The sequence below is a fragment of the Panthera tigris genome, chromosome D4 (genome assembly GCF_018350195.1).
Source record: "Panthera tigris isolate Pti1 chromosome D4, P.tigris_Pti1_mat1.1, whole genome shotgun sequence".
In the NCBI taxonomy this organism is placed as follows: domain Eukaryota; kingdom Metazoa; phylum Chordata; class Mammalia; order Carnivora; family Felidae; genus Panthera; species Panthera tigris.
Genome location: NC_056672.1, coordinates 41,099,843 through 41,127,500, shown reverse-complemented (window position 1 = coordinate 41,127,500; position 27,658 = coordinate 41,099,843). Strand labels below are relative to the sequence as shown.

Genomic DNA, 27,658 nt, shown 5'->3' with positions numbered 1-27,658 from the left:
GGATCAGAAAAAGAAATGCTAGAGATTTATATACTGGAAAATATCAACCCCAGTACCTAAAAGTCACATAAAATCCCCACGATGCCTTTTTCTCCTGCTGCCCACTCCAGTCAAGGGCCATGTGCATCACACTTCCTGTTCCATCCATGGAGAGGCATTCCTTGACTTTGTACTTTTTATGCAAGTAATTTGATATGAATTTGATATGTATAGCCTCAGTATACCACCATTCTCCATAATCCAGCATTTTGAAGGTTACCAGACTGATTTATAGTGAGGTTCATGTACAATAAGATGAACCAAGTATCATAGTCATAGTCTCTGTATGATCAGTAACTCTTTTGGGACCAGTCCCTATATGCAACGAGTATAGAGTATAGAGGGGAGTATAGAGTATAGAGGGGAAACTTCAGTGTTAGCATGTCAGCTCACAAGGACCAGTAAGGTTTATCTTTTGACAGGAAATTCTGTAATACAAAGTTTTCTGAGAGCTCTAACATTCTAACCATTGGTGGCTATTCCTGTAGTATTCATTTCTCCTTAAGGGGAAAAAGGAGGAATCAGAAAGATATTTCAAGTCCAGGTCTTTATAATCTGGACATATTGAACTTATCGCCAGTTTCTGTAATCACAGCAAATCAAAATATACCTAGCTCTAATGTTTGCACACTTATTAAGTGACAATGATGATCTTGGGTTGATGAGGAAAGCACATTTGTTTTCCAAGGGGGATGTTCATGTGGATAACTGTTAACAAATAAAGTCCACTCTTGATTATTGTCATTGGGAAGTTTTTCTTTTCTGTCTGTGCCACACCCCATTGATTCTTTTTCTAAATTTTTTTTAACGTCTATTTATTTTTGAGACAGAGACAGAGACAGAGCATGAACGGGGGAGGGTCAGAGAGAGAGGGAGACACAGAATCTGAAACAGGTTCCAGGCTCTGAGCTGTCAGCACAGAGCCCGACGCGGGGCTCGAACCCACGGACTGTGAGATTATGACTTGAGCCGAAGTCGGATGCTTAACCGACCAAGCCACCCAGGCGCCCCCCACTGATTCTTTTTCATGGGACACCTCTGTCCTAGAGAGGAGCTGAGGAAGCAAAAATGTGACTGGTCAGCTTTATATTTTGAAGGTAAAGTGATGCTCTTGAGAAATTCTGCAAAATACGAATTTCCAAATCATAGAAATTGAGTAGAGTTTTCATTTCCCAAAACAAATGTTAATTTTTTTTTATCAAGTCTAATTTGAACCATTTGGTGCAATCATGGTATAAGTGAGTATTTTTCATTCTGCCTACACATAGCACAGTTGTTTCAGCTGGCCTAGAAACATTAGCCTAAAATAGTGGAAAAGCACAATCACATAAAAGAGCTCTGTGTGAATAAAGAATGGTATAATTTTGTTTACTTACACAACCAAACTGTTCCACTGTACATTGTATATGCTAGTGGTGCATCTTTCTCAGTCAGCGCCCTCCAAGAAATATGTGTTTAAATGTAAATTTGCTAAAACAAATAAGCATGCCAAGTTCTTTTCCCACATAATTTCAAGTGTTTCTCAGAAATTATCACAACATTGCTTAAAAAATTTCCCTAAGTACTTCCCAGAATCTTTTACTTCCAATAATTTTTTTCTTTTGCCATTTCTATTCATGTCCCCTTCTTGTCTGTTACACATACACACACACACACACACACACACACACACACACACACACACACACGTGCAGGCACATAGACACACAAAACTTTGGCCCATTCATGCTTAGGATTGCCAAGTCATATAAATTATAGAGATAAATAAAATTTAATCAAAAGGGGGGCGGGGAGGAATTGGCTGTGATATAAACGGAGAGCACCCAGATCAGTTAAAATTTTTGGCTAAAGAGAAAAGTTTTAATAGTGGCTTGACTTCAGAAAGACAACTTAAATGGAAATATCTGCATGTTACATAGGGACCCATCTGAGTTCTAAAACAGGTCACTGTGGGAGAATGGGACAAACGAGGACCAAAAGTTTTATGACTTCTATCTTTTTTTTTTAAAACTGTGCATAATATTCAAAGCTTCCCTTCCACAGAGTGTCTTTCTCAAGCTGCTGCTACTTCTAGTCCTCAGAGCCTACCCTATCCACCCACGAGTAGCACCCATGATCTCTCCATTCGTAGATCCTGTCTATTAAGTTGGTGGAATGCCCCCGCTCATATGATCTGCAGTAATGGTCTGAGCCCATCGCTTGCTCCTGAGGTGACCCAGAAGTTAGATGATATATTTCCTAATTTCTGGGTCACATCCTGACACATGCCCACATAATCAAGAGTCCAGCACAAAGTTAGGTGGAGGCAAGCTAAGGCAAACTAGCTGACTGCTTCTCATCAACATCATCCAAAGTGTTTGTGAAGGTGCGTGCACTCAGTACACGGCTGCCACACGTCAGTATTAACTGTGCAGAGAAGCAGTCTCCAAGGTTTTAGGACTGCATACCCCTTTGGTAAAAATATTTGACCTTTTACCCTAATATATGTAAAGCTCTTTCTAAATCAATAACATATTACTGTAAAGCCACTTATAAAATATTAGCAAAAAATAATCTTTTAGGTAGAAAAAAAGAAAGAAATTTTTACTTACTCCCCATGTCACAATGGATTGTGGGAGAGAATGGAAGAGATGTGTGTTTGTTATTCTTGTCACAAAACAATGTAGGAAATAAGCAAATGGTCTATAAATAGGATGAATTATTAATGTTGAGCTCTAAGTGTGAGATTTCATGCAGTTTGCATGATTTAATGTTTTGAGTCACCTTCATTGAGGTATACTTTGCATACAATAAAACCTACCAATTTTAAATATACATGTAAACATCAATACAGTCATGTTATAGAACATTTCCATCACCCCAAAAACTTCTCCAGTGTTCTTTGCAGTCAGCCCTTTTCCCCCACCCTCACCCCTGGTAACCACTGATCTCCCCTCTGTGTCTACAGTCTAACCTTTCCCAGAATTTCCATGCATGGAATGGTAGAATGGTAGTTCTTGGGGGGTCTGATTTCTTTGATTTTTAACATTAATGCTTTTGAGAGTCTTCCATGTTTTACTGTGTATCACTAGTTTATTCCTTTTCAAGTGCTTAGTAGTATTCCACAGTATAGCTGTCCCATTCTTTGTTTGCCCTTAAGACTTAAACATCTAGAAAACCAGGTAAAATTTATGATTCATAGCGTTGCTTCTTCAATTTTAACCCTGCAATTACTGTTAAATTTTACCTGATAGAGTACCAAGCTAGATAGTCTTGAAATTTGGTAAGTCTACACCTTCTACCCAACCCTATTCCTCTTGCCTTGATATTTGAATTAATCCTGAAGGATAGAAAATAGAAAATTCCAATGGGAAATTGGTCATGAAAATAAGTTGCCAATATGGTAATGTTGGAATAATTTCTTAAGATAACACAGTTCAAATCTATACATGGAATCAAAAAGTACAGCTCATAAATTTCTGATTTTGTTCTAGGTGGTCAGCATTCTCTATAGCTCAACGTCATTTAAGTAAAAGATTTAAAATTACACCAAAGGGGAAATAGTTTTAGTTCTTGGCTAATCATTTTTAGGATTTTTTTTAAAAATATGCCTTAAACTTGACTGACAAGAAGTTCATGTAATAGAATAGAAAATTAAATTATTCTCTGCTTGTCTTTTAAACAATTTTCTTACTTCTTAATAATTTGAATAATGTGAGAGAAAATAAGTTCCAGAACTCTGCTGTGTTCAGTATTTCCTCCCTCATTTCCATGCATGGACAGAAAGAAAGGCTTTGCTTTCCCTCTGTGCTATAGCATGGTAGTGGCCTGCCATGAACACAGATGGGTTCCTTCTTGGACTGGGGAGTCTGTGGGCTTGAAGTCACCCGACAGTCTAATTATCCCAAAGTTTCTCATCTGGTCTCTCTTCCATCTCTTTACATCCTTTCCTTCCCTACTGTCCCTTTCCCTGAAATAAGAAAAAACAGTCAACTTTACTTTACTTTTACTTTTAAAACTATAGGTTATATAAGGTGTTTTGATGTGAAGAAAAGGCTTAAATAAAACCATTGAAACCATGACAGTTGATTCTACTGCAGAAAAGATTTTAAAACATTACTCTGCAGAGCCACGTAGAACTAGGTGCCAGATTTCTACTGAGTGATAATCACCAGTTCCGGCAAAAATAAAAGGAAGTCTTTTCATCTAAAATACTTACATGTAAATATTTTAAGTGTTTTATACTTCTTCTGAACCCAGTAAAACTGGTTTATAAGTCAGGATTATTTGGTGTTGCTCATCTTTTAATTAATAGTATAGCTGGTTATTTCACAGGAAATCAATACTTACAATAATACCTTGCATTTCACTTAACAGGGTAAATCTTATTATCCTCATTTTGTAAATAAAAATTCCCAGTGTAAAGGTTTAAAGGTCACTGAACTCTAGTTACAAATGAGAACACCTTAAGGAACTGACTCACAAACTACAGAATGGACTGGGAAGGATAAGATCCAGTTATACACTCTGATGTGATTTATTATTCTTATGCAAGACCATTGTCCCCATATGGGTTGGTCGGCAATCACAATATTCATGCTGGTCTAACATAATTTGTTTTTTAAATGCTTATTCTGTGATAATAGAATAACTCTTTTTTATGGCTCTTATTCACCCTGGTAAAGTTTATTTGATATGTAAGGGGGCTGAGATTCTAGATCTGTACTTCTCAAATTACCTGTGAGGAAGGACCAGTTCTCCCCACCTCCATCGGTTTTGAGCCAATACTTATTAAATAAAATAAAAATAAATTAATAAAAAAAATCATGCTTTTTGTTGTTTCAGCAGTGTCAAATAACCCAGAAGTTTTCCAAATGGTTACTCTCAATTATTTGCAGACTGGTTTAAAAATTAAAAAAAAAAAAAAGATTCAGGTCCCTTTCAAATAGCATATAGAACATGCATGGAATTCTCTCAAGCCACTGTTTTGAGAATCACTACACCAGACCATGTTTACCTCTGTCACTGAGATCTTCAGGGAAAAAGAACCTAGGCCTTCCTTTTTCGCCTTAATGATTTCCAAGTCCCATTCAACCAGTTTATCCAAGGATGTGCTAAACCTGATGGCCATCTGTAGCATTGAGCTTGCATACCCATTATGTTGTATAAGAAAGTCAACTTGTTTCTTTCTGCAGTTGCTCTACAATGGTAGTAGATAACTTTGATCAAATATGAATGGTGGCTTCTTTGGAAAGAACTTCTGTGGCACTTCATATTGCCTGGATTCAGAGGGTGCCCTGTCAGGAGGACCCTAGTTTGAGTATGTAATGTAGAGGTCTATCCTGTTCCCAAGCACATTTGTTTGCAAAGATGTTATGTTGTTCTTCTGTGTAGTATAAATTGCTGTTTCCATTACCATTGTAAATGAAGCGTCTCTTTTATGATTCAGGCTACGAGCAAAGTTCTAAATCTTGCTTACCTGGACCTATTCCACTAGAAGTAAGTGGTTTAACGTAACAGTTCCATTTTAGCAAAGACAGCTACTCAGAACTAAAAGAGGTCTGAAAGGCAGTGGTTTTAGAAATAGCGGCAGGCATTGTGGAGGGCCAGGAGGAAAGAGGAACCATATGGGACTGCTGTGTTCCGTTGGAGGAAAGAAGATAGGAGGGTGATGGAAAGGAGATGCCTCAGGTGGGTTTGATCAGTTGCTATGGTTTCTAAGGGCTGTTTTAATACCAGAGGCTGCCAGCTGTGTAAGTACATTATCGACATGCAGATTTAGGTGAAGGCTACCTGGGGAAGAAATGACTGTGTGCTGCTCAAGTTGCGTTTCAGCCTGAGACACAATCCATAGTAAAAGCTTCCATAAAAGAACAATTAGGAGAGTGGATTTGATGCTAAAAGAAAAACAGTGTGGAGGAGGACATTACAGTGCTTCAGAGACCAGACTTGTTCAGGAGAAGTCCTATTTCTTGTCACAGACCCACTGTGCCCACCTGGGAAATGACATTATGAATGACAGTCATTACACTCAATGAACTTAGAGTCAGAATTTCTGGATTGGAGTCCGAGACCCTAAGTTAGCATCTTGGCAACTTCAACCAGCCATCCCCCTTTCCTTCACCCCTGGTCCCTCATCTGGTAAACATTTGCTCAGCTCTGGAAGCTATTATGAGGTTCAAATGAGATAATCTATACAAAATCACAATTTATTTTTCTGTTTACCTATAGCACCAGTGTTCCCCCTTGTTTCCCACCCCCCCCATTCCAAAACAGGTTTGTAAGGAGACCGGAAAACTAGCTATTGCACGACTCCAGGATCATGCAGAGTCACCATGTATACACATCATGATCTAAGTGTTCTGAGAAGATACCTGCATGAGGATATTTAACCTGAAGGCTCACGTTATCTACAAATGAGGGAGGGCCAGTTTATGTAGAAATGGACATCCACACGCACACACCCACACATATACTTTATGTAAAATGATGCAATGCTAGAGTAAGCCTTATAAGGCATTGCACGTAACTATTAGAGCTTGGTTTTTGTAAAGCGATTTAAATAAATGATACGTATCTCCTTACAATCGAGCTAGTTGTCGTGGTTCAGACCATACAGTTTTGGTCCAGAGAAAATTTTATATCACAAGGCTGAGTAGAACTATCTATAAGGCAGAATTTCCCATTGCAAAAATTGTATAATTCCCTTTATCCTGCTTCCCCTAATGAAACATTCTACATAAACACAGCACAATGGATAAAACTAAGAAATTAAGGTTGATACCATACTATTAACTGATCTAGAGATTTTATTCAGCTTTTGCCCGTTTCCCCACTGAGGGACTTTTTCTGGCCTGGGATTTCTAGAATCTCATATTACATTTATTTGTCCTGTTTGCTTGGTTCCCTCTGATCTGTAACCATTCTTTGGTCCTTGTTTTTTTTAATCTTTACTGATTTACTCTTTACTGCACTTTGAAGAGTACTAGCCACTCTTTTGTAGGATGCCCTTCAATTTTGGCTTATCTGATGTTTTCTTGTGATTAGATTGAGGTTATACAGCTTTTAGCAAGAAAGGGATGATGTGCTTTTCTCAGTAAATATTGGAAGGTACATGATGATACTTAACATTGGTGATGTTCATTGATTACTTGGTTAAGGTGGTGTCTGCTAGATTTCCCTATTGTAAAGTTATGATTTTTCTTTTTGTAATTAATAAATATCTAGTTTTGGTTTTTTAGAAGATTTTATGCATTCTTAAATTGATAGGCAGGGTTGGGGCAAGTATTATTCACAGAGGTTGTGAAGTGTCCTGTCTTGGTTAGGAAGAAGCTGTGCTCTAGAAAACGATGGAGTCATTATTTAAGCATTTGAATACATTTCTCTCAATCTGTGCTGAAATGGATTGCCTGACATTACATTGCAGGATTTTTAAGTCCTACCTCCAGGCAAATCTCATAGTTACTAGCAAAAATGAAAGTGTGAAATGCTTTTTAATGTATATTTAACAACACATAGTCTGGTGATTACTGATGTGTATTCTCTATGGACTCCCTTTGCTATCAGAGGAGAATGTTAAGAGACAACATTTTTACACATTTATTCTATCTAAATCCATCACATGTTTACTTTCTAAATATCTATAACTGTCATTTATAAGAATATCATTAAAAAAAAGTCAAATACTTAAAGTCTAACTCAAACTTTGAATCCTAGGATTACAATCAATTTTCAGGAAAAGCATAATTACTGTTTTTCCTTATTCTACCTTATGAGATTGTCTATTAGTAAATGACACTAAAATATAGCTATTAAAAAAAGAGAAAAAAGCACACCTTAGTAATTGGGGGCACAGAAGACAAAGCTACTTTTTTTTCATCTTTTTAATTCAGAAAGTTATATGGTAGCTCCTGTTTAAAGGAATTTTCATCTTTAAATCCAGTACCATGTCTGCTTGTGTTGAAGAAGTAAATTCCACAAAATGTGCTTAATCCCTTCCTATGGTGTCCCTATTTAATACACATTAAGGTACCATTTTTTGCATTTATACTATGTTGCACAGCACGTGTTCACGTCTTATACTAATATGTGCTAAATAGTTGCATACTATATAGACCATTGTTAAAATAGCAGTAGTGAAGGCATTTTACATAATAGAGCCCCAGTGGTCTACATTTTGTTTGCTTTGACATTAAACTCAAATCTGTTTCTCTGTGACTGTAATTACTGCGACTGCATGGCAGAAAAGTTTGCATTGTGGGTTGACTTTTATGAACAGTGCTTGTGTGTTGTTTTCTGCTGTCACTCTTGGTGTTTCATGAGCAGGCAGAGCTCCTTCAGTTGCATTGAATAATTATGCACAATCAATAAGTTTTTGTGTTTATCTTTGTTGTTTCTTTGATGTGGCCTCTAGGATGCTGCCGGCAAGGTGCTGGACCGCTGGGCCATCATGTCTCGAGAAGAGGAAATCATCACCCTTCAGCAGTTTCTGCGATTTGGAGAAACCAAATCCATTGTGGAGCTGATGGCAATTCAGGAGAAAGAAGGGCAGGCCGTAGCCGTACCATCTTCAAAGACAGACTCAGACATAAGGACTTTCATTGAGAGCAATAATCGCACTCGGAGTCCCAGCCTTCTTGCTCACCTAGAGAACAGCAACCCTTCCAGCATTCATCATTTCGAAAACATCCCCAACAGCCTTGCATTTCTGCTTCCATTCCAGTATATAAACCCAGTCTCAGCCCCACTGCTTGGATTGCCTCCAAACGGGCTACTGTTAGAGCAACCAGGACTGAGGCTGCGGGAACCAAGCCTTTCAACCCAGAATGAATACAATGAGAGCAGTGAATCTGAAGTATCTCCCACACCTTATAAGAATGATCAGACGCCTAATAGAAATGCCCTGACCAGCATTACCAATGTGGAGCCCAAAACTGAGCCAGCCTGTGTGTCCCCCATTCAGAATTCTGCCCCAGTCAGTGATCTAACCAAAACTGAACACCCAAAAAGCTCATTCCGGATTCATCGGATGAGAAGGATGGGGTCAGCCTCTAGGAAAGGAAGAGTGTTCTGTAATGCATGTGGGAAGACATTCTATGACAAAGGTACTCTCAAAATTCATTATAATGCTGTTCACCTGAAGATCAAACACCGATGCACCATCGAGGGTTGCAACATGGTCTTTAGCTCCCTCCGAAGCCGGAATCGCCACAGTGCGAACCCTAATCCTCGCCTTCACATGCCTATGCTACGAAATAACCGAGACAAAGATTTAATTCGTGCCACATCAGGAGCTGCCACTCCTGTTATAGCAAGTACAAAATCAAATCTCACACTCACAAGCCCTGGCCGGCCCCCAATGGGTTTTACCACTCCCCCATTAGACCCCGTCTTACAGAATCCTCTGCCTAGCCAGCTGGTTTTTTCTGGGCTAAAGACTGTACAGCCAGTTCCTCCATTTTATAGAAGTTTACTCACTCCGGGGGAAATGGTGAGTCCTCCAACCTCCCTCCCAACCAGTCCCATCATTCCAGCCAGTGGTACCATAGAGCAGCACCCCCCACCACCCTCTGAGCCCATAGCACCAGTAGTGATGATGGCCACTCATGAGCCCAGTGCTGACCTGGCACCCAAGAAGAAGCCCAGGAAGTCCAGCATGCCTGTGAAGATTGAGAAGGAAATCATTGATACCGCTGATGAGTTTGACGATGAAGATGATGACCCTAATGATGGCGGAGCTGTGGTCAACGATGTGAGCCATGACAATCATTGCCACTCCCAAGAGGAGATGAGTCCAGGCATTTCTGTGAAGGACTTTTCTAAACATAGCAGGACCCGGTGCATTTCAAGGACTGAAATAAGAAGGGCTGACAGCATGACTTCTGAGGACCAAGAACCTGAGCGGGACTATGAGAATGAATCTGAGTCTTCAGAGCCCAAACTAGGTGAGGAGTCCATGGAAGGCGATGAGCACATTCACAGTGAAGTGAGCGAAAAAGTCCTGATGAGCAGTGAGAGGCCTGATGAGAACCACAGTGAGCCCTCTCACCAGGATGTCATCAAGGTGAAGGAAGAATTTACAGATCCCACTTACGACATGTTTTACATGAGCCAGTATGGTCTGTACAATGGTGGGGGGGCCAGCATGGCAGCCCTGCATGAAAGTTTCACATCGTCTCTGAATTACGGCAGCCCTCAAAAGTTCTCCCCAGAAGGTGACCTGTGTTCTAGCCCAGACCCCAAAATCTGTTACGTGTGCAAGAAGAGTTTCAAAAGCTCCTACAGTGTGAAGCTTCACTACAGGAACGTTCACTTAAAAGAGATGCATGTCTGCACAGTGGCTGGCTGCAATGCTGCCTTCCCCTCTCGCCGAAGCAGAGACAGGTCAGTAAATCTCCATTGGCTGCTCCTGCTGGGGGTGGAGGGTGCCAGTCATGTCGGACTTAACATTAAAAACTCCAACTTAGATGTTTTTGATGCACCGTAAAGATTGTCCACAGTGACCATGAGATAACCAAGCTGCGATGCTCATGGAGGATTGTTGCAGTTGATGCTTGTTATGATTAAGCATGCAGAATCATATGCCATCTTACCCAGTAATGCACGCCATTTTTCTCTGTGCTCTGTGTATGTGTGTATGTATGTTTCCCCATGCATCTAGGTGTGAATAAGTTAACTATGTACACAGTTCCCTGCTTCCTCATGAAGCTTCACTTAGAAGCCGCAGCTTCTGTTATATATATTTCTGCTTTGCCTTGTGGCTTTTTAATTAAATCAATATATTATCTTCATACACACATATTTATCCAATATAGAAACAGAAATTTACGGATGGAAAGAACCATAGGTCCAGGACATCGAGACAGCCTGCATCTCCGTAGGTATAACCAGAAATGTTATCATTCTTACATGAGTATTTAGTATGTCCTTGAATTCTTTTAAGAGTCACGAAAATATTAGAAGAAAATGGGACCAAAATAATTATTAATGTGGGGAAATGGTATGGTGGTATGGGTTTCTTTATTTTAACTTCACAGTGTCTTTGAGCACATGTCTAAAATACAGTCTGTCGTGGGAATTATGCACAGAAGGGGGGGGCATGCATATACTTTTAGGATCAGTTAGAATATATTATGTCCAGCTTTGAGATGACATCACACCTTAGCTATGTGGCTACAGCTCTGAAACAGTTGGGTTTAAACAGAAGCAGCTGGTCTTAAACCTCCAATGTTCTTTTTGAATCCTCAAGAAAATGTAATATAAATGGAATGTGTCAAGGTGGTCAGTGGTGGGGTAACACAGTTATCCTGCACTTGAAGTAAGCTTATGAGCAGATCATTTACGTAATACACCAGCCCAACCCAGAGTCACACACCAGTTAATTCTTCCCATTATGTTGAATGTGGCTTTTGGTTTACGTTGTCTTTTAAAAATAATTTTAGGCAAAATTTCATTAGATGGGAAAAAATCGGTATATGTAGAGGAAACAAGGAAGCTTCCGAATAGCCACCTCCCAAATTCTAGCACTTATCAATTGACTAGAATTCTTTGGCAAAGTAACATATAATAAAAGTACCACTGAAAAGTAGTGACCTGCTTCTAGAATACTCTGTTTTGTCTTCACATTTAAAAGATTAATCTTTTTAAAAAATAACACTTAAAAAGTATTTTCCATAGTGCCGAAATGCAAGGGGTCCGATCCATTAAAAGCAAAATTTCTGAGAAAATAAGTGGTTTTCTTTGTACAACTCAAAATATGCTTTGAAGAGAAATCTATATTCTTAAAAGATTTCCCTTCTCCCCCAGTCCCATTTACCTTGTTCTATAAAAAGTTTAGTCACAAAGTTCTTTTCAGTTCTGAGTTATCATTGACACTACAAGAATACAACAGATAAGATGGCTATAATTTGAATAATAAAATAGAGTACCGTATACAACCTCCCACCCCCCAGTTTGTGAGTAATACTCATTCTTTTATATTTGAAATAGTGCGCTTGCGATAATGAGGTTAATGCATTGGATTTTTTTTTTAACAAAAATAAAAGACTCATGAAGACCTGCATAAAATATTTATGGAAATGGAGTGTTTGAAGACAAGCCAAAATTTAAGCTTATTTGCATGAATTCTATCACAGTTTTAGTTGGTTTGCTGAAAATACTGAAAGTTATAACACTCGCATAAATGGCTGTGGGGCCAAAAGGCTACAACACCCCAAAGCATGGTGCTTTCATTTATGTCACACCGCTAGAAAGCACAAGCACTTGTGTTTTTATGTCCTAATGTAGAAGGAGGTACTGTTGAAAGGATGGTTTGTCTAAGGAAAAACATTCATTAATAGCAGGAGAATATTTCAATCTCCATTTTTATTGTAGAGATTAGGAGCTTGGCAGATGACTAGCCGTATGGAAATTTAGAATAGTGTCTGGGATAACTGGGTTATTCTAGGGAAGCAGAGTACACATATTCTCCCGTGTGTGTTCAGTCACACAGGAGACTGCAAGCCTCAGAAGACAGGCACTGCATTTCATTTCAGTTGGGTGAAATACCACATCACAGTTAATCTTTATAATTCTGGAGTTTTGTAACACGTGATAGATGAAGAAAAGCAAATTGAAAAAAATACTATACCAAGTTTTTTGATTCTCACTTGAAGTTTTGCTTTTCAGGAATACACACATTTTTTGATAACAGGTTAAAAAACGTAACAAAACCTATGATACTTTGAGCATTTTTTTCCTTAAAAAAAGTATTCATCCTTGTTGAGTCTATGACTTGAATTAACATATGATGCAACCATAGCTACCACCACATAATCAGAAACAGTGATGCTATTGGGGTACCTGCCTCTTCCGGCATCTCTGCAGAGTGAACTTAAACATTACTCCCACATCAGCCTGTTACCGTCACTTCTTCCACTAATGTTGACTTGGAATTTAATCTCCTGTTTCACAGAGCCTCTTGGAGCACATCTCTGATCTACCCCCTCAAACTTACCTTTCTGTTTCTCTTCATTTTTGCTGTGTTAATCATGAGAGTCCTCGGAATTTTGTGCCCCTGTTTTTTTCTTCTTCAATTCACTATGAAGCTAAGACAAATTTCCTTACCTTTCTCTGAGCCAACAGACCTTCCCAAACAGAAACCCTTCCTTGCCTTTAATCCTGCTGTCCTCAGGCCTATTTCTTTCCTTTCCCCAGAGTCTTGATTCATCCATCCTTGACTCCACAATGTCTTCCTTGTGCAAATAAAGCATTAGAGGGGATTTTGAGTGGGGGCTGCAGTGTGCAAGGCTACAGGATGTCTACTGATGAAACTAACAGAATAACCCTCTTCCTTCTGTTTATAAAAGCAGTCTTCTTGTCTTGGGGCTTAGAACACCTTACAGGTGTGATACACAGGTCTTCTTGGGCTTTTTCCAAAATGGCTATATACAAGGAGGGATTGCATTTTTGGTCTCCAAATAGGCATGTTATTAGTAAGATATAAGTAGAAAGATGTTAAACACTGTGTTTTAGATTTGGCAGTTAGAGATTTCCAGGTCTTTGCTTATGGTCATTCTAGATTTTATAAGATGAACTTGAAACCTTTTTGAAAAGCAGGAACATTCTTTGTCTAAGGTCATACAAAAGGAGAAGCAGTGGGTGGTGGGGGGCGGGGAGTGAGGAGGTATGTGTGGTTTGTTAGGGCTGACTCAAAGCACAATGTTGTGACTCAGTATGAGTGTAATAAATTCAAAAGCAAAGAGGACCCTTCCACACTAATGACAGAAAGCTATATTCACGAGGTTCAGTTTATCCAGTCACTAGGTGTTATTGGAATAAATTTTTTTCTGAGTTTATAGAAGTGAAATATAAATTATTTTCTCTGTGAATAACTATGTTACTATAAGGTGATTGCTAAAGTATATAAGTATATACTGGTGATGCTGTGTAGTATTAGACGTGACACTCCGTAAACACTCTTCCTGCCTTGTTTATCCCTGGACTTTTTTGCTACTAAGATAGTGTTCCTTCAGGGATTAGGAAGCTGACCCTCCGTTTTGAAGTATGCATGCAAAAAACATCCTGGCAAGAAGAAATTATAACTAACTGGCGTAGAACCTAGTCTTCATAAAGGAAATTTTTCTGGAGACAGTGTCATCGCCAGAATTAGCAAGGCCTAGTTTACCTTTGCTCATTTTTCATCATCTGTCTTGAATTTTGATCCCTAGGAGGGCTGAATGGCCATGGATCACCTATGTATAAGGGAAGCCCTTTATAAGTTACATTTGGTTTTTATTTTTAAATTTTTTAAGTGTTTATTTATTTTTGAGAGAGAGACAGAGTGCAAGCTGGGGAGGGGCAGAGAGAGAGGGAGACATAGAATCTGAAGCAGGCTCCAGGCTCTGAGCTGTCAGCACTGAGCACAACGCAGGGCTCGAACCCATGAACTGTGAGATCATGACCTGAGCTGAAGTTGGACGCTTAGCCGACTGAGCCACCCAGGCGCCCCTACATTTGATTTTTATTAAAACACCACCACCAACAACAACAAGTAAATGCCCTTCTATCCTTTTCCCTGAAATTCCTTATCATTTGCTAATACATTAAAATCTATTTATATCTGTTTTAGTGATTGGCAATTTTAAAATTCCCTCAACTAAAATGAAGACTTTGTACACAGAAACTACATTATCTGCTTAGAAAGAACTATTTATCTCGTTTTACATCTTACATGATCTTTACCATCTTTGTTCCTCATTTCTGAGAATAGTGGCAGCTAATTGTCAAAGTTTGTCTTAAATTTTATTAGAAAGGTAAGCATATATGTTTAATCTTCAAGGTGTAGGAAAGATGATTCAGCCCCCGTGAATAAATTTAAAAACAAAATAATATTTGCTTAGGGTGATTTATAAATAAATATGAGGCAACTGTTGGTGCCAAGTGTGAACCTTCTCTTTGATTGCTAGTTAAATCAGTCCAGATTTAAACATGTAAACTTCTTGATTTGTATGGAAGAAGACATCTGTATTTGGTTTATTAAAACCTGCTGATGTCTCCAGAACTAAATTTGTTCCTCTATAGGCCTCTGGGTAGCTGTAGCTAAAAAGCAGAGATGTATAGTTTTTGCCTGCCTGATTACCTGACTTCCAGCCCTATACAGGTGTGCAGGAATAAATTAGCATGAGCTACCTCTGATGAGCCACTGCATACATTAACAACAGAGGTGAGGATGTGAAAACATGCTACCTGCCTCCTGTTATCACCTTCTCAGCAGCAACATCCATTTTTTCCATCATTCTCTATGTTTGGAAACTTATAGAGAACTTTTCTAAAGAGAGATTTTCAATAAATGCACATGATTTCCCTACCTTCAAGAAATGAGCCACTTAGCACCAGTTTGAGGTAACTATTAGTCTATTTGCCGTAATAAAATTAGCTGTCAAATACAGTGCACTAATTTTCTTCAAATACAAGAAGAGAACATTTGAAGGCATCAGCCATTTCATTTACTATACGTTTGCCAATCAAACTGAAACTCTCCTTTTCCAAAAATCTTTTCTAAAGTGAAGTTGTACAGGTCCTCTGACACTTAAATATTAAGAAAGAGATTCCCCCCCCCACCCTTTACTCTATTTGGTTTCACAGTAGAAGCCAGCAGATCAATAGGTCTTTTGTACTTATCTCCATTACTTTCCATCAAAGGCAAACAAACAAAATAAATCCCCCTTCTGAGTAATTGCTAGTTGTGCCCTCCTCAAGCGAAACTTTGGTAGTAAGATAAACTTCGGTGTCATTCCTGTCTCTGGGGTTCTTTTTATACACTGGGAGAAGAGCAATGAGCAAAACGGTCTCCTTGTATCATGGGGAGAGACTCTGACAAGCCTAAAGTGAGCCTCGGATCTTCCTAATGATCTCCTGCTGGCCCAGCTGGATGTAAGACAAGCTCATTTAAGCCTCTGCTGACCTTTCAACTCCTCCACTCCAAGAACTACACCAGTCACTTCCACCGTCTTCCAAACTGAGCACCAAATAGACAACACCACTTAATGGTGGATGAATGACTTCTTTTTCATGATACAAAGAGATTCTTACACATTCTATTGATGAGAGTTATATTAGATCTCTTATTGATACATAGCTTCCTACACACATAGCTGCAACACAGACATGCTTCCTACATACTCCTTATTTCCCTTAAAAGGAACAAGCTATTACTCTTGCCAGCATTATCTTGAAAATTCAGGCAAAAATTGCACTTAGAACAGAATGCACATACTGAGTGCACAGGCAGTATTTTTCATGATGGCAGCACTTGGAAAGGGTCATATTCCTGATTTCTTCTTCTCTTGGGTCTGCCACCATCTATTTGACACCCTGAGAGACTTTACTGGTCATAATATTCTTGTACATAATTATTCGAGATACTTGTTTTGTAGATAATCTTTCCTTACAAAACATAGGCCATTCTCACTGAAAGCAGATTGTAAGACTGCACACATACATTAGCAGTTGATCATATCAGTACTGATGAGGGTGGTTCTCTTTCAGGTGAAAGCCTTCTTACCAGCTATCTCTCACTATGAGTGATCATTTGTTGTGCTAAGAGGAAGGGAGACTTTCCTTTCTGTATTGAAATTTCTTAGTGAAGTTTTGGCTAGAAAGCATTTTTCTTCTTTTAAAAGCTTCAGAAATAATTTAAATAATTTAATGTTTTTGCTGCAAGACTCCCACAAGCTTCAAATAAACGAATGTGGCAGAATATGAAAGGAGTTTACACTTGCCAAAAAATTACAATGTCATAAAAAAGGGATTTAGTAACTTTGATTCTTGAGTGCCAAGGTGTGTGTGTGTGTGTGTGTGTGTGTGTGTGTGTGTGCACGTGTGTGAGAAAGAAACAGCCTGCAGAAGAAGACAAAAGAATACTTTTTAGGAAAGGATGATTTTTCTTCAGTTACTTAACATAAAACTACACTTTTAAAAAAAATACCTAGATTTTATGTCCCAATGCAAGCTGCTTGAAGTAAAACAGGAGTTGTAAATTCCTGGTAAAAAGCTGTTATGCCTGAAGTGTTAGTGATCTTAACTCTAGTACTTTATGGAGTTTATTACTTCTTTTATTAACTAGGGGGAAAAATGTTACCCACTTCTAGTTTAATTCTTTTTCTTGCTTGCTCTAATTATTTTGACTTTACCTTGGGAAAAAAAAAGCCAAGTGTTTCTAGCTGAACATATATAAGTGATGCTTCAATTTTGCTAGAGCATATATCAATCTGAATTATTACCAGCTATTCAAAAATTATGCTAACGTTCTAATCTAAATGCATCCACATAATGTATATGTGTGTTTATACATAAACATCCACATAAATAAGAATATCAAAAGACAGATCATCCTTAATAGCCAGAATAGACATCTTCATCTTGGAAAGTAATGTATGAAGTTACTTTATCACATTGATGGGAAATAACAAGGTTTTGTAAGTAAAAGGAGACAGATTTGGACAATGGGAACAGCAGACATTCAGAAGGAAGCCTCTTCGTTTTGATGGCCAGCTGAGGGGGGCCGCTCTGACCCTGCTGCCTTTTTAGTCTACTCTGTCACTGAGGGGGCACTGGTGGGTCAGTTCGCTCACTAGTAATTGTGTTTTACAGACTTCTAAAGCAATTGGCTCAGTCAGTCCCAATTCAATAAAAGTGGAGAGCAAGAGAGAGAGCACTTTTGTTCTATTTTTTACTTGAAATTATTTCATTCAGCAGTCTGTCTTTTTTATTACCAGGACTTGACATTAGCACTCCAAGCTATATTAGCATCCATTTCAGCAGTTCAGTAATGGTATTAAAAAAACACTTAACTTCAACGGTGAATGGTTGTATGACAGTACCATAAAAAATCCACATTAAGAAAAAACTCATGTATTTGTCCCAGCAAATTATTTTTCACTTGTTTAACCACTTCAAAACTATGTTCTCATGATGGGTATTCACGAGGACCTTCTTGTTCTCCAAAGCAGCCAATGGTGGTGCTCTGTTGATTAGGGAATTAGGGAAAGAGGAGAGGGAAGTCAGTAGGGAGAGGGTAAGTAAAGATGCTGTTTACTGTGTAGTTAGATTACCTTCCATTCATCAGCAGAGATGGAATTGGCAACCTCAGAGCACCCAAGGTGAAATTCTTGGATCCTCGTGTATAGCTGGGATTTGATTTTGAACCCAACACTCTCTAAACTTGGGAGCAAAGCCTAACTACTTTGGCACTGCAGTGTGCTCATAAATGACTACATTAGGTTCTAAATTTTGATTAAACATTCAGTAATTAATCAATGGTAGACATGAAGCAGTTGGCAAGGTCCAGAGCTGCAAAATGTTTAAGACATAAAACATTACGAAGTAATTAGAATATGCTCCTTCAAGAGAAGGATTGCCTTCAATAAAGAGGTAAATGATAGCATCCTGTTTATTGTGGACGTAGGCAGCCAGAGCGATATGATAAACTGCTGGAGATACACATATCAGTAATCATCCACATTATTAGTGCCATTAATCATAATTCCAAAAATATGACAGCAGCAGCCAACTTTTTGACCAATTTTGCTTCTGCCTGTTGGCCATTATAACTTTGCTAATAGACTGCAGAGCTCCTGTGCGTGGCAGTTTGCGTTGAGAATAGAAGGTTAATTATATTTGAGCTGCTGATTTTTTCTCTCCTTGGAAAAGGCTTAGCACTTTGACAATCCCAGGAGCTCACTGTTGTTAAACCAGTAAAAGTACTTTATTGAAATTTTCTTTGTTGGTCAGGAATGAGGAGATGTTTCAAATGAGATACAAGCGCCAGGCTGGGATAGCTGCTAATGTTTCTTGCTCCAAAGTGATCTTGGGGCAGCAAGATGAACTCAGTGGTTTCTTTAGATCACTTTGTTCTCTCATGTCTCTTTTGTAGGTGGGTAAAAATTTCAGCAGTACATGGTGGTACACCAGGGAATCCCACAAGATTAGAGGTAGTCTCAGTATGTAAGACTAAGAAGTTGGGGGAGTGGTTCATAATATGGAGAGAAATAAGCACCTTTTTAATATAAAATTCTGCTTTCCCCTGTGCTTGTGTAATAAAAAGTAAAAAAAATTGAATGTTTCTAAAAATTGAAATGTTTAGTGTCATAGGTGTATTGCTGGTTTAGTTAACTGAAGTTTTCGTGTTTTCATTGGTAGTTTTAACATCATTTAACCAAAAGCATAAATTAGATTTTGTGCATTCTTTTTGTTCATGTATCTTAAGTACTTTCATTTTCAATATAGAATTCTAGATGAGGCCATACCTAAATAATAATACTGATGATCTATGAAATTCTGTCCCTTCCCTTGAGGAACTCATACATCCCTAGTGCTATCTTTTTAAAAGATCTGAAACTAACCGTTTTAATGATGTAACACATTTTGAATATTTAGTCTTAGGCAGTATCTCCTTTGGAAAAGATCTCAAGAAGAAATTGAGGTCTCATGTTGTACATGTTATTTTTTTAAATGGCAGAAAGTTTTGAGTGTCAAGAGAAAAATTCATTCCTGTTATTTTACACATGTCTTCTAAGCTCTTTATAAAAGTCAGACTGTAACACAAGGGTTGGAAGACTTGAGAGTTAGTTCATCCAAAGTAAAAATATATTTATATATAAAACTCAGAATTATAGCTCAGCTTCATTTAATTCCTTAAAAGATGCCGGTGTTCATGGTCTTTTTCATACCCACCAATAGTAGTAAACTGAGCACCATATGAGCTGCCTGATTGAGGAAATTTCCAAATATTGTGAAAACATAACCCTCTTCACAATGCAGCACACTCCTGTCACGTTAGAGTGCAACAGGTACCTATTGAATTCAGTCAGCACCCTGGAGAAGCCTTGATGTTGTCGGATGCAACTCACAAGTAAAATGGTTAGGGAACAGGGCTGTTGGATATCAGTTCTACACTTAACCTGAGCATCCAGCATACACATTTTCCATCTACCAATCTGCCTTCCCAAATGCCATTACTACATTAACATTTTTTATGCATTCCACAGCAGTGACAAATTGTTTTCTAACTGTAGCACCAGATTTAGTATGCGAAAGACACATTTGCCTCTGCCAACAAACCAATAATTCTCACTAACATCTTCAGAGTTACAACATTTATAAAGTTGCAAAGTGGAGTAAACAAACCATCTGTTTGGCTTTTCCATATATGTCATGCTTTCTTATTAGCATATTACGATTCATTTAGTAAACAAATTTGGTGATTTCGTTCACGTCAAAGTTAGGTCGGAAGCTTGAAGATGATTAACATTGCTGGGACATGCACATTAATACATTGCTTCCTCGGCAAAGTTAAATGGCTTCTCAGGAGAATCACCCCTTGTTGACAAGATGAGACTGTCAATTTTGTTTGCCTGCCACATTAGGGGCCGTGAGGGGATGGCGGGCTCTGAGAGAGGGGAGTCATGTAGGCAGCATAATTCACTGTGAATTGAGAAAAGAAGTCTAATTCTGATAAATGGTCGACCCCAATACATCCTACCTGTTATTACAACAGACGTGCCGTATCTGTGCAGTAAATTAGCTAAACCCCTAAAGAGTTTGGTGGGAGCTTATCTTCAAGTGAATAATTTGAATGTAGAGGGAACTGTCTGCGTGACCAGTATGGATGATTTGTTTTATATTGAAAAGAGATTGAAGTGACTGAATTTCATACTTTTAATTTGCAAGAATTTGCTTAGCTTTTATTTCTTGCATTTCGTATGTACTTCTTTACTTTTGGGGTTTTTTTAAGCATTCACTAAAATTTTACATTCAGTTTTTGTATGTGTTTGTGAGCTAGAGATGGTTTTCAGCTCTTCTGGAGAGAATCTTTAAATAATATCCTATAGAACAGCTACTAGTTTTGCAGAAATGTATACTATCAAAAATGTCATTTAATTCACAGAGCTGTAAGCCTCCTACCATTAAAACAAAAATTTGGGAGAGTTAAATCCAACAAACAATGTCCTAGCAATCCAGGTCAGAAAAGAATTAATGAGAGGCACAGGTTTTAATTTTTAATTACTGTGGATTTGGATAGATGATACACGTTTCTATTCAGGAGTATTGTTGATTCAATATCCCATAGTACATTCAAATCTGGCAGCTAGGTTTTTCCAGATTGGTTATAAATTTACTTCTCTACCCCCATATATGCATTCATACACAAGTATACACACACACACACACACACACACACACACCATATATATGGTATCTGTTATGTGTACGTCACTGACATTCTGGACAGTATAATTTGAGAGTGTGTGTGTGTGTGTCGAGTGGCAGAGGTGAGCAAGAAAATAAAGACAAAACCTAATCTGAAATGGAGCCTCAATTCCATTTCACCTAAAATATTGCAGTTAATTAATTATCAAATATTTTGTTTAAGTTTAAAATGGTTCTATTCAAAACTGATTCGATATTGCACTTCTCATGTAACCTATGGCTTAATTCACTATATTCAATTTTGACTACTATATTCTGATTTTCTAATTTGGGCATGAACATTTTTTTAAAGTTATCTCCCTATATATCAAAGTCAATGTTAAAACCTCAAAACACTTTTTCTTTAAAATGTTTTTAACTTTAATTTTTATGAGTCAAACATTGCATTAAGTGGGCATTAGAACAAGAGGGACATGAGAAAGGAAATGCCCAGCAAGACTTACTTTCTCTCACTTGCATTTACTTAACTGTGTTTGATGAATTTAGTGTCTTTGGTGGTGGCATGGTAGTGTTCTTTTTTTTAATTGAAATATAATTGACATCAGTAAAATTTTTATTAAAGAAACAGAAAAGGAATGGTGTCCACTTTAGTCCAGTTACAGCACTTCCACTCAGCATGTCAAGGAGCTAATATTGGTTTTATGACCTCCCCTACCCAAGGCTTCATTACTTTTTGCTTTTAAGAAGAATCTTAGTTTTCAAAAGGCGTTTGGTAAACTCGTAGTGTGGAGGGAATAGTAAAGAGTACAGAGATTCAGAGGAAGCTGTTGTAATTCCAAGCACACCCCAAGTTATAGGACTAGTTCATGTCTTAATTATATAGCATTTCCATGTACCACACTGTGGTATTAATAGGGTCAGAATTACCCTTTGCTGTATCACCAGTGTCTTTTCTTAAATATTCAGTTATGTGCTTCCAGTCTTGGGATCATTGTGTTTTCTTTTCCTCAATGTATTTTGGGAAAAGCTTCTTTAAGACTTGTGCATATTACTGATTGAAGGCCAATAAAAGTACTTTCAAGTGTCTCCTATGTGCAGAGTATTCTCCTTTACTGCAGGAGACTGGAGATTGAATGAGATTTAATTTGTGTTCTTGTTGAAAGTGACTATCTTGGGGTTACATTTTGGACTCATCTCTTAGTGAGTGCTACTGTACTCATTAATTAATACCAGATCCCTACCTAGTAAGACCAGATCCTTACCCTTTCTACCTAGGAACTCATCTTCTCTCTCCATCCCAGTGACTTTTTTTTTTTTCTGTAAGAGGAATTTGTATCTGAATATAGGCATCCCTATCTAATCAAAGCAAGTAGAAAGAAATTTCATACTCTGTATGTTCTTATATAACAAGTTCTAATACAATATATATTTTTGTTGATGATTATTTCTCTTTTCTGGAGATGAATATTCACAATAAGTCTGTTTCTAGAGAAACCATCTCTGTCTCTGGAGAGCACAAAATTGGTTCCTTCATAGATGCCTCCTTCCACTTACTACATACACCTTGGACACTGCTTTCTCTACTAGGGGTCCTTGTCCTATTTCCAGCACTTCCTGGCTTTCCTCCCATTTTAGGATCCTGTTCTCTTCATCTGACAATCGGTAGGCATGAGTTCTTTCTGTGTCTCTTCCATCTTCCCTTTCTTTTTGCCCTTTTAATTTTGCTGATCCAAATAAACTTGCAAGTTGCTGTTAACGCTAGGTCTTTGTATCTCCTCATGAGGACAGTGTTTTATGACAATTAATGGTTTGGATCGACTGATTCCAGAGTCCAACAATAGGTCTTTGTTAAGCTGCCTTTTGTCTACTCTGTAGAGACTGAACCTAACCTCTTGAGGGACAGGATCAGTACTCTCTAAAGAATATGTCTGTCTTCTTTCTCCCCTCCTCTCGCTTTTCCTCTTTCTGCCCTTGTAATACTGTGTGAGTTTGTTAGAAAATCTCCAACCCCACTATCATGAGAGTGAATGAGCAGACTTTCCAAAGCCTGTTCTTCCCTGTTCTTCCCATCCCCACTTCAAGTGTTTTGCATATGATATTTAGGACAATTATTAAACAAAAATGAAATAGATTAAGAAATGAGCATAAAAGAATCAATTCTCTTGAACTGTGGTTGCATAATGGAAATCGACTACCATGAATGAACCCATGTACTGAAGTTATGAACAGCAGAGCTAATGCACTGCCATGAGTTCATCTTTATTATTGCATTACACCTGAATCAATTGATAAAGTAGCCTTTTTTTTTTAAGCAAGGGATAGCTCTTAATTGAATAAAAGTCAATGTAATTATATTAGCAGAGGCCAACAGTACTGCTGACAGCGGAAAAGGGACACTCTTGAACGGAGTGCCAGAGCTAGTCTACACATTTCTGCACATCGTTTGGTTGACAGATATTGAGGGCTGGTACATCATCTAATTAGATTACAGATTTCTATTGCTGTAAGTGAGAAATGAAGAGAAACTTCTCTTCCTGGTAACATATCAGTAGAGATGTGTAATTCACAAGTCATCTTAGGAAAGAAGTGTCCATCTGGGTGATCAGTGTGTCCTTTTGTTAATGTTAATTTATTCTTATTCAGTGTGTCTGGATGTGACTGCTGTGTGTTTGGCTGCTGTTTTCTCAGCAGTGAATCTAGGAAGTGGTAACTGCAGATGTGTGAGAAGCAACAGAGTTCTAGATTACAATCATCGCAAAATGTGTGCTTGTGAAATTAAAGTGGGGAGGGTGTTAAAAATAATAAGCAGGGGTAGGATTTCATGGGCCACTTATGGTTGGCAGATTGTTTTATCGACAGGGTTATTTTACGTAGTGTAACTCTGTTTCCACATTCTTACAACTCTGGGGGGGTGTCACACCCGCATGTCAGGGTAGGCATTTCCTGCACTTTGTTTATTTGGCACCCTGCACTTGGAGTCATCTGCCATCTGACACCAAGGAAACGGGAGCAACAGTGTCAGAGCAGGGACTGCGGGGACAGCTTCTGTTTATCACTCACGTATTTGCACACTGCATGCATCTGAGTAGAACTCATTTATAGATGATGATGGTGCTGTGAATTTGGTTTATCTCAATTCAATTCATGATTTTTGGATGGTACAGCTGATCTGAAAATCATCAAGACCGCATATGAGATGATCGCTTATGACAGAAATGATTTTGTGATCAGAACATTTTAAATCCCTATTTTATTGTGTAAGTTTTTTTTAAACCAGATGTCTAGAATGTGAATTTGTTTTCTCTCTCTCTCTCTTTCTCTCTCTTTTTCTCTGTCTCTCATTCTTGCTTTCTTTTGTGATCGATTTAGCAAAAGATTAGAAAGCTGATCTTATTATCACAAGGTAAGCTCAGCCTTCCTAAGTGCAGTGTGGAGAGGGCTGCTGCCCCTCTGCCCCTTAACACCCAGAGTGCTAAATATTGTCTTGTGTGGAAAGGTGGAGAAGTCTTTCCTACCTTTCTTGTCTCTGAGGCACATACCTCTCAACCATCTCTAAGAAATTAGCCATGCTTGTCACCAAATGGAGTGACTCATTTTGGTCTTTCATACATTTTAATTATAATCAGGAGGTCTGTTGAATGTTATACTGGCCATTCTAGGTCATTTCTATTATCACAATTACTTCTTCAAGATGGAGAGCTTCCGCCATTCCCGAGAAGCTTTTATGTATCTGTGTATTTACTTATTGGTTTATTTTTTTTTTTTTGGAAGGGTAGCCTTCAATTTAGGTACTTGTCAAACATGTGAGAATTGCAGGTGGAGAGAGGTATATGCCCAAGGGCACTTTAAAAATAAATGGGGGGTGTAAATACAAAGACAATGTTTTCAGAGAGATAATAACATATCAGGCTTTGTAAATCATGACATCCGGATCTATGGATGCTGTGGGACAAATCCTATTTTTTCTTTTTTTTTTGCACAAGCAAAGCATTTAGTAGAGTAAAAGTTTTGCTTGTCTTAGAAGTGCAGATTCCAGTTGTTAAAGTAGAGGGACTGTATATTGTGCTTAATTTGGGGGGTATTTATTGTGTGGGTGTTTTTTTTGTCTCTTTGGGTTTTTTTCTGTTGTTAAGTGGGATGTTTTAAATGGTGGGTGGGTTTTATTTTAAAAAACAATTTCTGTTTTTCAGGTTTTGTTTTAAAGGATTACATTTTAAAACTCGAATTACTTGATGAAAGCCTGTTCAACTCTAAAAGGCAGCAGTTTCTGAAAATTAAGTCTATTTTCCTATTAGATAAGTTGAGATCCCACATTATTCTGAGGAAAGGGATTTATGCTAGTCTGTAACCCTATTTCAAATTACTAATCTGTAAAACTAAATTTTTCCTACATAAAACTTGAAGTGTAGGAAGGTGAGGGGGAAAGATTTCATTATTTTTTGAAGTTAAATCGAAATTATCTAGACCATTTACTTTTTTTAAAAAATGATCTTTTTTATACCTCTAAATAAAGCGCTACAGGACAAAAAGAGCTTGTTTTGCTTTGTGGGGTTTTTTTTTAGGTGTAAATTCAAATTATTCAGTTTAGACAGCAGAAAGTTTCCATTCTTTTGTCCTATTTAATATATTCTGAAATCTCTGCCATGAGATTCTCTGCAGCTGATGCTGCTACCTAGTAAAGCTAAGAGAACTGTCATTGAGAAAAAGGTGCATGGGCTTGCATTCATCCTACCATTGAAGAATTTTACTCTTATAAAAATGATGTTAATGAAAAGTTCCCCTTATTGCACTCCCCACTACCACTTACTCCAAAATCCTGACGATGTAGGGAAATGTTTGCTTTTATAATGGTGTAATTAGCAATGAATGTGCTTATTTGATGCCTGGTGGAAGCTGAATCAATTTTAAAATGTTCTCCTTTTTCTCACCCCTCCCCACTCCCTCTACACCTACCCCCCCCTTCCCTCTTGTTTTCCTAGACACAGTGCCAACATAAACCTGCATCGCAAACTGTTGACCAAAGAACTCGATGACATGGGCCTGGACTCAGCGCAGCCCTCTCTTAGCAAGGGCCTCCGGGATGAATTTTTGATGAAGATCTATGGTGCCCAGCACCCCTTGGGGCTCGATGTCAGGGAAGACGCCTCCTCTCCCGCAGGGACTGAAGACTCCCACCTGAACGGGTACGGGAGAGGCATGGCGGAGGACTACATGGTCCTTGACCTGAGCACCACCTCCAGCCTCCAGTCCAGCAGCAGCATCCATTCTTCCCGAGAATCTGACGCAGGCAGCGACGAGGGTATTCTTCTCGACGACATTGACGGGGCGAGTGACAGTGGGGAGTCAGCGCACAAGGCCGAGGCCCCTGCCCTCCCTGGCAGTCTAGGGGCTGAAGTTTCAGGATCTCTGATGTTCAACAGCTTGTCCGGGAGCAATGGTGGGATCATGTGCAACATTTGCCACAAAATGTACAGCAACAAGGGGACTCTGAGAGTGCACTACAAAACTGTGCATTTGCGAGAAATGCACAAGTGCAAAGTCCCTGGTTGCAATATGATGTTCTCCTCTGTGCGAAGCCGAAATCGGCACAGTCAGAACCCTAATCTCCACAAAAACATTCCCTTCACTTCAGTAGATTAGTCTCAGAATGGACACTACAAATGCCAGCTCTCACCAGATGGCCTACATGTTTGAACTGCCATAGTCAGTGTGTGCTTGTGTACCTGTGTGTGTGTGTATGTGTGTGTGTGTATACACATGTACGCCTCTGTGTCTACATACACACACACACACACACACACACACACACACACACACATTTTCTTTTCTTTAGATATAAAAAGATAAACACTAGGTGCTTTTGAAATTGTTTTTCTTTTTCCTTTATAGTTTTGGGAAAGGGGTGGGATCTTTAATTTGGGCGTGAAAACAAAGTACCCTTAAAACACACATACACACACACACACATAAAGTGTGCAACCGGCCCAAATTCTGACAGAATAAGAATTCTTGGTCCTCTGCAAAGGGACAGTTTCTCGTACCCATGACTGTTGCCTGCAAAAAAATAAAAGGGAAAAAAAAAAGAAAAAAGAAACAAAAAAGGAACTTCTAATAGTTGTCTTTTGTGAACTTTAAGGTTTTGAGAGAATCTTCAATTAAAGCATGGCAGATTCACCTGTAAATATTTAGCCTTGAGAGGCCAATGATGTAAAGCAATTGTATTGATGGTTGTTTAACTCTTTTGTTTAATTTTTACAGTTACATCCAGCTGTTAGATATGCAGGAAAAAAAATAGTTTGCTGGCTAGCTCTTTTCATTTATGTTAGCATTAATGCACATTTCTTTAAAAAAAAAAAAAAAACAAAAAAAAAAACCATGGTCTTGTTTTTACTACCTGCTAGATAGAGTGATAAGGAGGTGCTGGCATGCTTTACAGCACAGATCTGATTTT

General features: G+C 38.4%; 1 protein-coding gene across 21 annotated transcripts in view; it reads left to right on the top strand.

Moving 5' to 3' along the window:
• BNC2 (basonuclin 2) overlaps positions 1–26,987 on the top strand; it is a 427,090-nt gene extending 400,103 nt beyond the window's left edge. For 12 of the 21 annotated variants that reach the window (XM_042964289.1, XM_042964283.1, XM_042964279.1 and 9 more), the window contains 3 exons: positions 8,432–10,401; positions 10,833–10,898; positions 26,187–26,987. In XM_042964289.1, coding sequence (XP_042820223.1) covers positions 8,432–10,401; positions 10,833–10,898; positions 26,187–26,847 — 2,697 coding nt within the window. In that variant the 3' untranslated portion in view covers positions 26,848–26,987. Of the gene's footprint in view, positions 1–8,431; positions 10,402–10,832; positions 10,899–24,576; positions 24,611–26,186 lie in introns of all 21 variants that reach the window. The other 9 variants (XM_042964286.1, XM_042964281.1, XM_042964295.1 and 6 more) reach the window with 8 other exon arrangements.
• The last annotated feature ends 671 nt before the right edge of the window (positions 26,988–27,658 follow it).